The sequence below is a fragment of the Chelonoidis abingdonii genome, chromosome 3, assembly GCF_003597395.2.
Source record: "Chelonoidis abingdonii isolate Lonesome George chromosome 3, CheloAbing_2.0, whole genome shotgun sequence".
NCBI lineage: Eukaryota > Metazoa > Chordata > Testudines > Testudinidae > Chelonoidis > Chelonoidis abingdonii.
The window spans coordinates 174,204,569-174,220,667 of record NC_133771.1 but is presented as its reverse complement, the minus strand read 5'-3'; the positions used below and the strand labels follow the sequence as shown (position 1 = coordinate 174,220,667).

The window sequence follows — 16,099 nt, the reverse complement described above, 5'->3', positions numbered from 1 at the left end:
TGGTAAACTACCTATGTGTTACAGCTAATAGAAAAATTCAAGGAGCTGTAGAAAAATTTCAGTCTCCCGTTATATTTAAAGGAACATTTTGAGAATTTTGAAGACATCTTGAATAGGCCTCAGTATATAATGAAATGTAAATATCACTGATGTGTTGTAAAACTGAGGTTATAAAAAAAGATATATATTTTGATTATTCAATGTTTATAAAACCCAGAGAGCCAAATCTATACCATGATAACATCTTATATTGCCCTCTGATATTCTGTCTTGTTAGTACTTAGCAGGTGTAACCAAAGAAGAGATTAATATTAATCTTAGCATCTCAACCTACTTTTGATAACCAACATCACCAAAATAAATGAATGGAAGCCATTAGATGGTTGGGTAAATTTTCAAATGGGTAAAATTATTATGTTTAGTGCCTGGGCGATTCGTCCTGAACCACATAAAGCAGGATGATGTTGGGGGAGCAGGATAACAAGTGTTTGCTAATGAAACACAAAATATCATTTTATAATGGATGTTGGCCGGAAGCGGTTGGGCAAGACAACTTGAGGCACACTCAGGCACACATTGATCCATTGCTTAAAATAAATTGATTCTTGAGAATTTGGAAGTCAGAAATGCCTAAGATCCTCTCCGTCGAGGTTACTATGAAGGAGCTGAACTCTCAGCTAGCAAGGCTAGTAATAACTAGGATCATGCCATTAAAGGGCGCCCTTACCCGGGACCAACAGTTTGTTAGATTAGTTTGTCAAGGCCAAATAAGTCTGGCCAGGTGAAGACAGCTTAATGTGTCCTTATAAAATTATGATTGTAAACGAGTATCTGAATCTTTTTTCATGATCTGCCTAAAAATAGGGTTTTGACCCTTCCTTAATGTTGGCTTCTTAATCCATAGTTATGCATCATTTAGGTGAGCCAGCACAGGAAGCAAAATTTTTTCAAAGACAGAATTTGGCGCCTCTATCCAATTTGTTAGGGCTCCTAAGTGCTGAGGTTTACACTTGTGGAAAAATGGGACTTGAAGTTGTAAATCCTAAGCTCCTTAATGTCTAACAGGAGCGTGCATGTTTTTGTTCTTGTGGAAAAGGAAATTTAAGATTTGGGATGAGACAGAGAGGAACGAGAGTTAGGCGTCCTTTTAGAAAATCTGTTCCGCTGCGACGGACCTTTGATTTTAGAAAAGTGCCCTGAGATAAAAGGACTGCTGTGGGGCCGTCCAGAATTTTTTTAAAAGAATGAGATTATTACCTGCGAGCCTCAAAATCTGGATTTAGGAATTCTAACTTTTTTTGCCACTCTGATTTTTAAAATGTTCGACCTTGGTGTTGTTATGGTCTGTTCCTGTTGGCGAAAACTTTTAAAATATAGATTAAAATAATCAAAGCAGTGTTGGCAAGAACACGGGCCAGTCACCATAGTTTGTGAGTATGCTGTCCGGGATGCTCACGTGTTTACAGGGGTTTATATTTACAATTATATGTGCGGCAATTGGCGCAGGAGTCTACTTCCTTGCTCGTAAGCTGATAAAGAAGGTTTTGTCTTTTTCTCCTATTTTCCGTAATTTTTTCCTCTTCTTGTGGAAGGGATGCCCCTCTCCCCCTCAACCCGGCAATTTCTGAAAAGCTACTTTGTGGTGCTCCTAGAAATGGACTGCAGGTAATAAGGGAACTGATTTCAGGGCCAACAGACCAGTCTGGTCAACAGGCATGCAACTCTGGTATCGTAGGTTATTCGAACAATTTACATTGTCAGTAGCTCGACCACGCCGCTGTTAAAAATCTGGAACACAGGTGCCGGGCGATACTATTAAGCTATCTCCTAGCACATCAGCTTGCGGCGCCGACTCGACGGCCTCGTAGGGCGGCTGGAGAGGAGAGCTTGGAGTCCAACGTGTGGCTGCAGTTGGTGAATTTGGACTAATGTGTAACCCAGCTTCTTGTATACATTTATCTGAAATTGTTGTCGCAAAACCCTTGAGTGCGGCTAGGTGGGCTGTAGTAAATAGGGGGATTCGACAGAGCCTCACAGCAGTTTAATGATGCTCCCGCAATTAACCATGGGTTCAGTGAGCTGATGGGTTGGGTAGGCATATTTTTCAAAACTGTAGATATTCCCGGGGTACCACTGTTCTGGAATACATCATGCTTTGTGGGACAGGATTTCTACAACATCCATGCCTTGGTTTTAACAGGTCTCTTGCCTGATGTACTAGATTTTCTGGCAGACGCGTTAAGCTTTTCTAGAAGTGAGGCCGGTTATCCCTCCTGAGACGGGCCCTCTCCCCCTCCTATTAAGCACAGCAAAGCTTGTCAAATTCCACCTCTCTTGTATACAGCTTTCGATATGAACTTTTTATTCTAAGATCACTTTTAACATTAAGATCAGCTGAGGAAGAGGAGCGAGGAGAGAGAGAGAGGGATTAGAGTCTTCTTTAAAGGTGCATTAAGTTGAAAGGCAAGAGAAGTACATAGATCACGGACTCGCGAGCATCGCTTCCGTTGTAACAAATTGGGGTACCAGACCAGGGTTTTTCCTTCGCGTTTGGGTGCGAAGAAGGGGTGCTCCCTTTTGTCTTGAGGGCTGGTAACTCTGCGGTTCTGGCGACTCGGACTCAGACGTCGACTCAGGCCGGCTCTGACTATGAGGAGCCTGTTCCTAGGTGGGGCTTAGTAATTTTGCTCGAGGCAAGCATCTTTCATGACTCGCGCGTCGACTGAAACTGGGAACCAGCCGTGCACCTCTTGCTAACTTGCTCGGTGCTGATGTGAAGGGATGGGCAGCCGCTCACCGTCGGCGGGGGGCACGTCACGTCACTTGCTGGCTACCGTCCTCACCCTTGCCATTGTTACAGCTCGAATCGCAGCACCAGTCACCATCGCGAGCACGCTCACCGTCGCGGCACCGGTGCCACTCAGCCATTGACGTCCAGAAGGGAGTATGAGGGGCGGTTGATTTTTACATACCAACTCTACTTTTCTACTTCTTGTTTCCTGTCTCTTACACACGATTTTCGCTGCTGGCCTGGTTCCCCGCCTCATTATAGTGCACCGCTGCATGGACACGGATCATTCAGTGTCTCGAGCTGTGGGTCTAGCAGTCCTGTGGGCTCCTATCTGTCTATGGGTCGCGGCCTGGCAGAACACAGAGTACAATTAATGCCTGTGTGTTTGATTGCAAATGGCTCCAGTGATAATAGCCATCACCTTAGGGAGAGATAAGTGCCGACCATATCACTGCTAACCTTTGCCCTTATAAAGACAGTGCCTGAGTACGTGTTTCCTGGGGCCATGGGGACATAGTATTCCTTGTCCTGACAATTGGGCTGGCATGGACACTTCTAACATCTCTCGTCGAGGGCATTCGGCCTTGATTTGCAGTCCAAACCACTCTGCTTTAATAGTGAGGCCCGGCGAAAAGCCTAGAGCCGAGCCAGCTGTACGGGTAGGCACCACCGCCGGTACAGGGACCGTCGTTCTACCGTGGAGCCCGCGACGGTGCTCCTCAAGGAATAAGATAAAGATACTAGGCTCGAGGGTAGGTGGTAGCACAAGCCAGACCAATCTTCGCTGAAGAGAAAACTATACACTAACCAAATTTACCACTAAACAAAGCTATAGACATATTATAATCTGTGTCTCAATAAATCTAAATCTTAACTATTTGCGGTACAATTTAAGTAACGAAAGAACAAAGAACAAAAAACAGGGTCTAGCGGACGAGCGATTAGCTAGGGAAAATGCGGAGGTCAGGTAAACTGCACTCCACTGTTCCAACGACCGACAAGGGCGGTAAGAAGGAACTGAAGGGTGGCCGGGTCGGCTGGGGTATTTATGCAGCGCCATGGTGGAGCCACTCCAGGGGGTGCCCAGCCGACCCGCTGAGTGTTGCTAGGGTAAAAGTTTATCCGACGGCTGTGCACGCGGCGCGCACACACCTACCTGGAATGGGTATGAGCAATCACTCGAAGAAGGACTGTGGTTAGATGTATGGGCTCAGCCTGGAGCCCAGGCTCTGGGACACACCCCACTCATGGAGTACCAAAGCTCAGGCTCCAGCCCGAGCCCAAATGTCTACACTGCAGTTTAGAAAGACAAGGTGGCTGAGGTAATATTTGTTATTTGACCAACTTCTGTTGGTGAGAGACACAAGCTTTCAAGATTCACAGAGCTCTTCTTTACCCCCTGCAGCTGAGCCCCGCAAGCCCAAGTCAGCTGACATGGGCCAGCTGTGGGTGTTTAACAGCTGTTTAAAACGACCCTGATGGTACATCTCTCCTGACTCTTCAGCTTTCCTGTAGAGAGGGAATGCCCCCACTGATGTCAATGGGTTTATAATGATATAACTATGGCCTGGTCTACACTGGGGGGCAGAGGGGGGTGTCGATGTAAGATACGCAACTTCAGCTGAAGCCGACATATCTTATTCCGACTTACCTCTCATCCTCACGGCGCGGGGTCGACGGTTGCGGCTCCCCCATCAACTCTGCTACCACCGCTCGCTCCAGTGGAGTTCCAAAGTCGACGGGGAGCGCGTTCGGGGACGCGATATATCGATCCCCAATAAATCGATCGCTACCCACCAATACGGCGGGTGGTCTGGAAGTACCTTATGATTGGAATTAGGCCCATGATTTCTAAATGAAACTCCAGAAATTTAGATAGATGCAACAATGCTGGAGTTTGGCTAGAAAACTGGCCTGTGTTGATGTGTTGTGAAGAATGGTCTGCAACTGATGTCAAAAAACACTCTCTTATAACTGACTCGATCATGCGTGTACCTGGCTTTGATTTGCCATGCAGCTCATGGGCCGTTATGAACCGATTTTGAATGGGCCAGAGTCAATGTGCAAACAGGCTTCATGCCTGCAAGAGAATCCCACATGTAGCTGTGGCCAGACTGACAATGTCACACATCACTGACCACGGGTTGCCAACCCTCCAGGATTGTCCTGGAGTCTCCAGGACTTAAAGATTAATCTTTAATTAAAGATTATGTCACATGATGAAACCTCCAGGAATACATCCAACCAAAATTGGCAACCCTACATTGACCACTTCCCTCTGACCAGATTTGCTGGTGTCTAAGGACTCTGCACTTCACTGATGAGGCTGCTGGAAACTGCAAGCTCTACATCTGATAAAAAGGCAACTGGGGTTTGTAGTACATCTTATACCCAGTGTCACTTTTGGTGATCACATTCCCTGCCTGTCAATATTAAAACAATTAATATATCAACAACTGGAAAATGGAAATCAAAGAATTTAGTTCATTCTGGAATACAGCTTGACTATCACAGCACTTTTCCTTGCTGAATTCTGCACAGTAAAAACTGAACCATTATATGCCTCCATCACCTTCTGGAGCAGTCAACAAGAAGCTGCACTGAAATCACATCTAGAAGGTTGTAAATATTCATAAATATACATATGGGAGATCAATGGAAGAAGTAGTTTCCTTTTTTCCTCCTTAAATATCTAGCTCAAGTACAAAGTCAGTGTCTCTTATAATCAAATTAAAGGTTTCAGAAAGCTTGACTCTATTTTCTGTTGATTTTTCACCTTTGAAGGCTAAAACTGGTTTTCAGAGAGACTTCAGTCATTCTGAACATCACCGAAATGAATAGAAAGACAACTTAGATTGGGCCCAACCGGTTAATTGAGTGTTTTCTAACTTTGGTAGGCTTGATCATCATGCATTTTGCTTCTTCACTGTGACAAATAGAACGTATAAGACTCACCACCATACCAACAAAATCTGGACAGATGGCAAACTTCACTATGTATTTGAAAACCACAGTCAAACTCACATGTATTGTACATCCATATACAACAAGGCTATGACTACATGGTAACACCCATATATGCCATACAACTGAAGACAACACAGCTCCCGCTAACTACGCATCCCTCACATATAGCGTACATCAGAAAAAAAATAGCTCAAATTCAGAGGGAACAAATGAAGTTTTTTGGAAGTTTTCGAAAGCTAGGACATGACGAGCTAGGACAGGACATTTTAGCACATACACAGATTTAGAATATATATTGCAATGGTGTGTTAGTCTGCTCCAAAGTGGGAGGTTTGGATTTGATAACGATATTTTTGTTGCTTAGTTTACAAAGGAACCTCTTACTTTCTGTTCGTCTTTCTTGTTGTAACAATCCGATTATCCCAGCCTTTAGAATAAATGTCTATTTTTAAATATATTACAACCCTATACCTCATGAACAGTTCATTCGGTTTTTGTAATCAGTGTAGCCTGAATGTTGATCTTTTTATTTATCCCATGTGAGACTCTGCTTTATTAGCTCAGCTCCCTCTTGCCATGTGTGGAGTCAAACGTCAAACTAATTATAAACAAACAGCAATGTTGAATTTATTTGTGGAATGTTGATCATTTTAACTAATTATTTTTAAGATGCCCAAAGGCCTTTGAGTATTGGGCACCAAAAATATTGATAAGTTACCACTCTATTATTAAATATGAGGATGATGCATCAACATCAATGTCAACAATATCATACACACTTTGGTGACAGAGCTGGAAAAATAGTCCATTTAGTCTGCCACTTATTATGCCTTTTGCTCTTTACATAATGAACATAATAGTTCCAAGGAGATTGTGGAATCCCCATCACTGGAGGCTTTTAAGAACAGTTTGGACAAACACCTGTCAGGGACAGTCTAAGTATACTTGGACATGCCTCAGCACATGGGATATTGTGGATGACCTGCTGAGGTCCCTTCCAGCCCTACATTTGTATGAGTCTATTATTTTATTTCTGGATTCCATAGTAAAATAAACGCCAAAGGAAGCCTAAAATGTTCAATTATAATGCCCTTGTATAAACATCTCTCCTTTTTCACAGTGTATCAAAGAGAAACAATGAAGCAGACATTACTACTTCATTGTTATTCAAATTAGCAGAAACAATTCAATAAATGATGCCTTGATCTGTTTTGGGTGCGTGTGGCTGAGCTAGATCCATGGCCAGACTCTTTAATTTGGCTTTTAAAATCAGAGTTCCTGCTTGAACTGGATGATTGCTGAACACAAACTAGTGTTGCTGGGGAGCAAGAGTGGGGGTGGGGCTTTACTCGGGGATAGGGTTACCATATTTCAAGTTCCCAACTAGAGAACATTGTTGGGGGGTGGGGAGGGAAAGGAGGAGCTGGAGGGGGATTTAGGAATGCTGGATGGAGTGTGTGTGTACTGGGAGGGGGTATTTGGCGGTGCTGAAGGGGTGTGTTTACTGAGAGGGGGATGAGGGGATGCTGGAGGGGTGTGTTTACTGGGAGGGGGATTTGGGAGTGTTGGAGGGGTGTGTGTATACTGGGAGGGAGGGCGCTGGAGGGGTGTGTGTGTTCTGGGACGGGGTATTTGGGGGTGCTGGAGAGATGTATGTGTACTGGGAGGGAGGGTGCTGGAGGGGTGTATGCGTACGGGGAGGGGGCGTGGGCGGGTGCTGGAGAGGTATGTGTTTACTGGGAAGGGTACCTGGGAGATGTTGGAGAAGGTACCTGAGGCCTCACTGTCGAGGTGGGGGGCAGTGTCCTGCTCCCCATCACAGTGGTGGGGAGGCTGGCCCAAGCCTGGGACCTTTCCCCCTCTCTATGGCAGGGAACCAAAGCCTGGTCCTGTCACCCCTCCCAGACAGGCTCTGAGGCCCCGCAGCGGGGTAGGTGGCCCGGCTGAGAGACACTTGGCGGCTCCACTTACCTGGCAGGCTGGGCTAGGGCAGGCAGGATCTGGTATCTGTGATGCAGGGGACGGACCAGTCGGGGCGTGGAGACGGCTCTCTCTGAGCTGCAACGTCTGCTCCACAACGAAAAATCCTGGACACTGCCTCTTGTTTGAAAAATCTGCCCGGACAGAGGGTGGGCTACCAAAAAAGAGGTCACGTCCAGGAAAACCTGGGCATCAGGCAGCTTCAGCTCTACGCCTCTTACTCCTCAGCTGCCAACTCCCTCCCAAGCAGTGCCCTGTTCTAGATACCTGTAATTCTGGTCAGACTGTACAAGAGATCTCCTGCTGGAAGGAGGCTCACATTGCAGCCAGCTGGTTGTTCAGTGGCTGACAAGTCAGGCAGGTCTCCTTCATCCTGTAGCCAAGCTTTTATCTACCGACCATACCACCAACTTCCCTGTGGAGAAAGGAGGCAGTACAGCAGTGATTTGAACCTAGGTCTCCCACATCCTGGGTGAGTGCTCTAACCACTGGGCTATTGGGCAAAAGGGGGACACCACCACCATCTCCTCTAGCATCTTTTGTGCAGGTTTAGCCATGCTATCAGTACACCTACGGGATCAGGCCCCAAAGGCAACAGACAGGGGAATGCCTAGTTGATAAATCCTGTTGGGGCTTAGGTGAAAGTTAAGCACCGAGCTGCTGGATGGGGGCAGAATTGAGGCAGCTGTGCACACCACGTGCCAAAATGTAGGCGCCTTGGGGATTTGGTGAATGCTAGTGGCACCTAAATGTTGGGCTTAGGCATCTAAGTCTCCCTGGTGAGTCTAACTCTAGATGTGTAACGGATAATGGGGAAAAGGACAACTAGTAAATTACAAAACATACAAACAAACCACAAAACAAAAAAACTCAAAGGGAATTCCCCCTGGTAGAATTCCACTGGCTACAATGGCTTTGCTTCTGGGATGAATCTGGACCCAAACTGCCTGTTCTGCATTTACTCCCTGGAAAGTGGGCACACTTCTTGCAAGAATGAGAATAAAACTCTTTGAGGACTGATGCTTTGGGCGATTAGGGAAGTGAAGATGATCTGCACTCAGTTGTTACACAAGCTTCAGAAGGGAAGCCAATAAAGCTTTTCAAACATCCTGAAGCTGGTGATAAGCAAATATTAAGGCACAATGAAATCAGGGAGATTAGAATTAGACTTTGGATTTGACAAATGAGCAAATGTAAAGGAGTTCGAAAGGCATTGGATATCAAAGAAGGTGGGGGACACCATAAAGATAAAAAGAGCGCATTGATTTTATTAGCCAAACCCCAGTGTAAACAAAAAATAAGCTGCCAGGATATTATATATGTAAGATCTATGGACGACAATCTAACAATTCAGAAATAATAGCCAGCAGAGTGTGGGGTAAATTATATTCTAGCCTATACCACTATTTTTCTCCAGAGTTCCCATCCTGTAAAAGCAGATTGTATCATATTTTGCCATTTATGAAGATGAAACAGTGTATTACAGGTTCTAGAAAATAAATTGTAGCTTAGTCTTGTTCTCCCCACACTGACCTTTTTGATATTCAGAGGATTTAGAGATGTAAAGGCCTATTAGATAAAGTCCATCCCTCTGCAAGAGGGAGGATATACCTGCATTGTGGTGAAAAAAAGAAGCTGGATCTTTAAATCTCTCCCATTTACGTGCAACAATAACCAGCATTTAAAGGCAATAAGGAAGAGCTCTCATCTTGGCAGGCAACTGGTGAGGGCATCAGGCCTGGGTATGGTCACAAAGTTCATGGAGCAGTGCAATAAAGGGCAGATCTTTTCATGGTCCTTCAACACCTCGCTCAGGTGTTTCATCTCATCTGTTAGCTTCCCAATCTCTCTTTTCAGGGAGGTATTTTCCTGTTCAAGGCACTCATATTCCTGGAATGACAAAAGGAAGCCCACTGCTAATAAAAACGTTCCTTTCAGTGCCTTCACCTGTTTTTAATCAAATGATAGCAGAATAAATTGTTGTTTCTGCTTATTTAATGTTTTTGAAATCTAACATAAGAATCAAAATACCGAACTAGCCTAATAAATACAGATGCTTGTAACAATGCGACTGTTACTATCCATGTTCTTATTGAGCTACAGTTGTGGGCCCAGACCCTGAGCTATGGCCGTGAAGCATGTAGTCCCACTCAGGAGAGGATTGCGATGGTAGCATTTAGCCACCTTTGCATTCTCCTGATCCTGGGCTAATCTATGTTGTTCTGGTTCCCCCATCACAAATTGTTGTAGCCTAAGAGTGCTCTAGGTTGTGCTCGCTGGCAATGGCCCAAAGGGACCATTCTGGCAACCAGTGATTGCAAGAGTGTGGGCTGTGACCAGAACACCCAGCTTCTTTCCCCAGCCATGTCCTCTGCACAGGTTGAAGGGATGGGGATGGTTTAGGCGTTCCACACCATCCAAAGATCCTTCCATTCAGGATACATCCTCTGCAGGCTGCAAAAGGTATTGTATTGCCTAAAAAATCAAAAGTACCCAAGTTAGGCTGGGCAGAGTCTTGGTTTGCTTTGGGAAACATGAGTAGCTGGGCAACTGCCTAAGTGCTAAATCTGTGCCTGGGGTTTCTTTCCTTTCAGGTTGTACAATGACTTGTGTAGCTGCAAAGCCCAGATTGGCCATGTAATACCATGGAAGCTACTGAGCCCAAAGTCTGGCCCTGATAGCAGCTCACTCAACTCTACATCTGCATTTATGTTTCAGAATGAAACTAAGCTCTTCTTTCCTTCTGCATTATCTACTAGATAAATTAATGATTACAAAATTGAAAACCCTCTGTGAGCCCCTCATTTTCTGCTATCATCTGCTGCTCATCTGGAACTTCAGTAACTTGCTAGAGACCTTGTAATATAAACTGAACTGGTATATATGCTGGGGGGCATTATTATTAACTAAATATTATTATTTGTATCAGTATAGCACCTAGGAGCCCCACTCATGGACCAGTATCCCCACTATGCTAGGTGTTGTACAGACACACAACAACAACACAGGTCTCTACCCCAAAGAGCTTACAACCTAAACATAAGATGAGACAACAGACGGATGCAGACAGATGGGAGAATACAAGGAAACAATGAGATTATACTGATCGGTGTGAAAAGGCTCTGGGACCAGTGTTTCAGTGTAACGTCAGTTATTCTCTGGTTTTCACTTTCAACTGAATGTGGGTTAGCAAACACTTCCACAGAAGTTCCCATCTAGATCAACACACAAGCTGTCCAATCACCATGACCAGTGTGCTTATATAGCAAGAAAATAATCACTCATCATATTTTCCTAACTAAAGAATGAAAATATTCCACAATCCAGCAAGTGTAACAAACTGTTTGCCTCTGAAGTTATCCTTATTATTCCCCCTTTAAAATGTGTTTGAATGTAATGCTCACAAGAGCACTATGAAGAATCAAATATGCAGGCAGGTTCGATGCTGGTTTCTAAACACCGCTCTGCTTTGCACCCACGTCAGTCCTGACCCACACCCTTGTTATTCCAGTCCTGCTTCTTACCTGAGCAGAGACTGCCTATGGGAATGAATTAACTGAACTGAACTGTAGAAGAGTTTGGAGGCCTTCTATAGTAGACACCAGGGGAAGAAAAGCACAGAAATTTGGCATTTCATCTCTAGAAGTTGGTATCATGGAACCCAGTTAAGGCAATGCCATTACAAGTATTTCCTGCACTTCACAGTGTTTTGCAAGGACAAAAGACATCATGAAAAATTGTCTTCTGTGGATACATTTTATTTTCACAATGTAGAAGACAGAGATAATTCTGTGCTGAATTGGGCCCTGAGAGCTGCGTCACTTACATAAAGGCATTAGTAGCAAAGTCGTAAATATTTACAGTTCGGTGGTGCCCAAAGCCCCAGTCAAGCTAGAGGCCTCATTGTGCTGGCTGCTGTACAAACGCAGAAAAGAGACAATGCCTGCCCTGTCAGATTTACAGCTGAACACACAGTAGGCTACCATATTATATTATTGATGCTGAGGGCTTGTTAATAGGATTTCAAAAAGAATCAGACATTTATATGCACAACGGGAACATCCACAGTTTAAGATAGGATAAAATATATACAACATGTCTAAACCCTCATACTTCAGTGACTTATTGGAGTTAGGAGAAGCTTCCCCATGGGAAGCTTATTCCTTAATTGTTCAGTATAAGGATCTAGCACCACTGGCAAGTTCCAGATGTTTCAATGTAGGCAAAATATTGGACTAGACAGCTCACCAGAATGGTCCAGTATGGTAATTCATATGTTTTTACACCAAACCAAACTTCCTCATGCTGGATTAGTACGAAAACCACCCCATATCTGTTTCAGAAATGCACAGTATTGTTAAATTCTGCACACAACGCTCAAAAGGCAATGCAACATGTGAAGTACCCATTCACCTCATGGAGTTTGTCTGCTTTCTGCGTTTGTTTCTTCCGGCTTCTCTGGGCAGCGACTCTGTTTTTTTCTCTCCGTCTTATCTTCCTATCATCCTCTTCGGGACTCTGAAAACCAAACCAAACACCTTGTTGTTGTTATTTTTTAAAAGTGTGCTGAGATTCAAAAAGCAAGGAAATAATTTTTAGTGAAAATAAGCAAACAATCTGATGTGTTTCATAATAATAGTATTTCATTCCTACATAATCCTGTCCATCCACAGATCTTAAAGCACTTTGCAAAGGTCAGTAAGTAGCATTATCTCCATTACACAGACAGGGAAACTGAGGCATGGAGAGATTTGTGGACTGATTTTCAAAAGTGCTGAGCTGCTCCTATTGACATCAAAAGTGCTGCTCCGATTGCCATCAGTGGGAGCTGCGGTTGTTAAGCAAGTCAGTGGCACAACAAGGACCAAAAACTAGAGATGCCTGATTCTGCAGTACCCTGCATCAAGGGGACTGGAACTAGGGGTGCTGAAGGTGCAGCAGCACCCCCAGCTTGAAGTAGTAATAACAACCAAATGCAGGGTTTCCCCACTACAACAATTATTCCAGTATTCCTGCCTGTATCTTGTAGCCACTTATATGAGTGTATGAAAAGTAGATATAAAACTCTACCAATCAGAATAATAGTGTTTTATGTCCACTTAATCCCAGTAGACCAGGTAGTTTTCCAGAAACAACCTTATTGATTAGATAAATAGCATATAATAAACATGGCAGGGTATCTTTGAAATTTACAAAATCACAGATGGTTTTGGCTTTTTAGAGAGGAAAATCTCCTATATAAAATATCTTAGTAAGAGATCCTATTTTGGATTAACATTTTCCTGTATTGTTCACACCCAAAATCCACTCACAACGTAGAAAATAACTTTCTGTTTTCATTATGGAGTCTTGATCATGGTTTGTGGAAGCTTTGGGAGGCTTTCCATTATAAATCCAATGATTAACTCTCCCTCGTATACCGGAAAAATTCTCCATCAGGTCGGAAATGTCATTTGCTTCCTCTCAGGCTGGAGCAGAATTTTATATATATTAAAGGAATCAGGTAAATAATCTTGCCTCCTAGATGACAATGCCCAGCAACAGTTGTCTGCAGATCTAAGTCACATTTGACTTAGACAACAATAAGATTTTTCTAATCCAGAGAAAGCACATTCATCACCAAACTGCAGCATATTCTGCAGAAGAGTGAGCTGGGATTGGGGAGCAGGGGGAAGAGTTCCCTAAGCATGCTGCAATTATTCCCCCACAGTTCTGTAACAGGACATGATCACTTGCCTTTCATCTTGGTTTGGAAAGAAGACACAGAATTCACCCCAGCATGTCAACGACAGCATTAAGGCTGCTGGTGGTGGCTGCTGTTGCTCCTAGCAATGTTTACTCCCTCAAGTTAACCACTGTTTCCTCTCTTACAAGGAAGATTTATACAACAGAGCAGAAAGTATTTAAAACTGCATGTCCTCAATTGAAGAAGCTGTCCTGGTAGGAGCTGTAATGCACTGCTACCCAGATTGCTAAAGTCCGGGAACTGAACTCATCTCTGAGGTAACACTACTGAAATCAATGGAGTCACATCAGTGATGAATTCCACCCCATGTGTCAGACATGCACAGGACAGACATATGTCTGTATGTGGTTTCATGAAAGAAAGGGCTAGAGAGGGCAAAAGGAGCGCCCATGGTAATTACAGATTCATGGAAAGAGGGCATCTCTTCTGCATCTTCTGTTCTCTTCTGCATCTTCACTAGGGGGTTAGAGATTATAGCACAGGCATGTCCAGGAAGGAGTTGGTGTCCCAAGACAAGGTCAGGACAACCAATACCAGCATCAACGAGATGCTGCTCTTTAGCTTGGGAAGCATGGAAGCAGCCATTTCTCTTAGGGTTGCCAACTCACCAGGATTGTCCTGAAGTCTCCAGGAATTCAAGATTAATCTTGAACTAAAGGTTATATCATGTGATGAAACCTCCAGGAATATGTCCAGCCAAAACTGGCAACCCTATGTTCTGATCATCCTGTTTCCTACCTGTACATCCTGATCCTGGCTCCATCCTGCAAATCTGCCCTGCCAAGAGGAGGAGAAAAGCCTTCTCTGCCTGCACCTCCCACCTGACTCTGGTCACTATGTTATGTGGGACTCAGCATTATGTATTTGGGACCCAGTTCCTGCTGTGCCCTAGATCAGGACATGGTCCTGTCAAAAGTGATCTCCATGCTGGACTCCTGATCTACAGTCTCAGGAAGGTAGAGGTGAAGGATGCTACCTACGGCAGTGAGGAAAACATTTCCTTATGTGATGTCATTTGCAGGGAGTCCATAAATAAGCAGCAACTGCTCAAATTAAAAGGGACGGGGGAGACCCCAGACGAGTCGGTGCCAAATTGAAGACTAGCACTAAGCGCTCACAACGCACTTTGAGGGACATCGGCTACCTTTGTACAGGAGCGGGAAATGGGATGAGAACAGAGAAAGGCTGCCGAGTTCCCTGCCCACTCCCCGTGCTTCTCCACAGCCTGCTCCTGCCCTGCTAGTGTCCCGCCCCACGCTCCGGCTGCTGCGCCACTCGGACCCTGATTAACCCAGCCCCTGCCCGGTACCTGCGGCTGATTCCCATCGGAAGAGGCGCTTCGCTGCAGAACGCTGCCCGAAGCCGGGACACCGTGCGACATCCCGGGAGCTGCTGAGCGGCCGGGGCCGCGGCGGGAGCCCAAAGAGCAGCCACGCTCCCCGCACCCCGGCCCCTGCCAGCGCACTCCTGTCCCCAGCCTCGCTAGAGGGAAACTCCGGCCCGGGGCATCCCGGCAGCCTGCACCTGGCTGCAGCAGCTCGCGCGCTCTCTGTGCTTCCCCAGCCCCCGGGGAGGAGCCACCCCCTCTGCCCGGATCTGGCCGCGGCCGCAGACTCCGGGAGGCAGAGCCTGGGAGTCCCGCACTCGCAGCGGCGGCAGCAGCAGCTCACTTGTCAATTTCATGGAAGTCACGTGGCGCCCTTTGAAACTTAGGAGGGAACTAGTTTCTAAACCGCAAGGGTGACTGCGTGGGGAAGCGAGAGGGGCTGCGGAGCACGGCCAGGCGCGGGGAGGCCAGAGCTCCCTTCCCCCGCACGCCTCGGGGGGCTCGTGAGAGCGATACTCCGAGCCATAGATACCCTAGCACGGGGGCAATTTGGAAAATAAGAACTGAAGGCTACGACCGGCACCGTAAAGCTATTCCTTGGCGATGGGAGCCAAACTCCGCCCCCCTCCCTAGCAAAGAGAGGCCATGTCAGAGGGGGCTGGACAGGAGAGTTTAGTTCAGCTCCTTAGAGAGAACACTCAGGTCCCGCTCTGAGGGGGGGGAGGGGGCAGGGATTTAGGGGGTGCTCAGATCTGGGGTTTAGACTTAGCCCCATTTCTACAATGACATGTTTTAAGGGCTAGGAGGAGGAGTGTAAGGAGGAAGAGGAAACAGGATCACAGTCCTTAATACGCTCCCTCCTGCACAGCCATACACGGGATTAGATGGATTCTCTTGTGGGACAGTGAAACTAACCATTTCCCGTATTTGAAAAGGGTCTATCCTGCCAATAGGACAGTGATGAGAACAGTATAAATGCTTAGCAAGAAGGATGCTAACTACTAAAAATCAAGGACTGAATAGACACACTGGATTTGTGCCTTATTATAAGAATGTGTAGGGCACTAACCACCCTCCCTGCTGCCTGCCTTCTCCCCCGCTTTCCTTCCCTCTCAGGGGAAGGATGTTAACAGGCCAATTCACTTTGAAGGGGCCCTTGCGATGTGTTAGCTACATATACTAAACAATCTGTTCAACTGCGATATTAAGCTGTGACACTTGGAGTTAGGCCTTGTCTACACTACAAAGTTTTGCTGACAAAAGGCAGCTTTTGTCTACAAAACAGTGA

The 16,099-nt window shown here is 45.5% G+C and overlaps 1 protein-coding gene across 1 annotated transcript; it reads right to left on the bottom strand.

Annotated features, from left to right (window-relative positions):
* Positions 1–8,986: 8,986 nt before the first annotated feature.
* On the bottom strand, positions 8,987–15,141 carry BATF3 (basic leucine zipper ATF-like transcription factor 3). The gene is made up of 3 exons (XM_032805148.2): positions 14,794–15,141; positions 12,152–12,256; positions 8,987–9,628 (listed from the first exon to the last, which is right to left on the bottom strand). The coding sequence occupies exons 1-3, from the start codon at positions 14,863–14,865 to the stop codon at positions 9,443–9,445; spliced, it is 363 nt and encodes a 120-aa protein (XP_032661039.1). The 5' UTR covers positions 14,866–15,141; the 3' UTR covers positions 8,987–9,442.
* Positions 15,142–16,099: the final 958 nt, after the last annotated feature.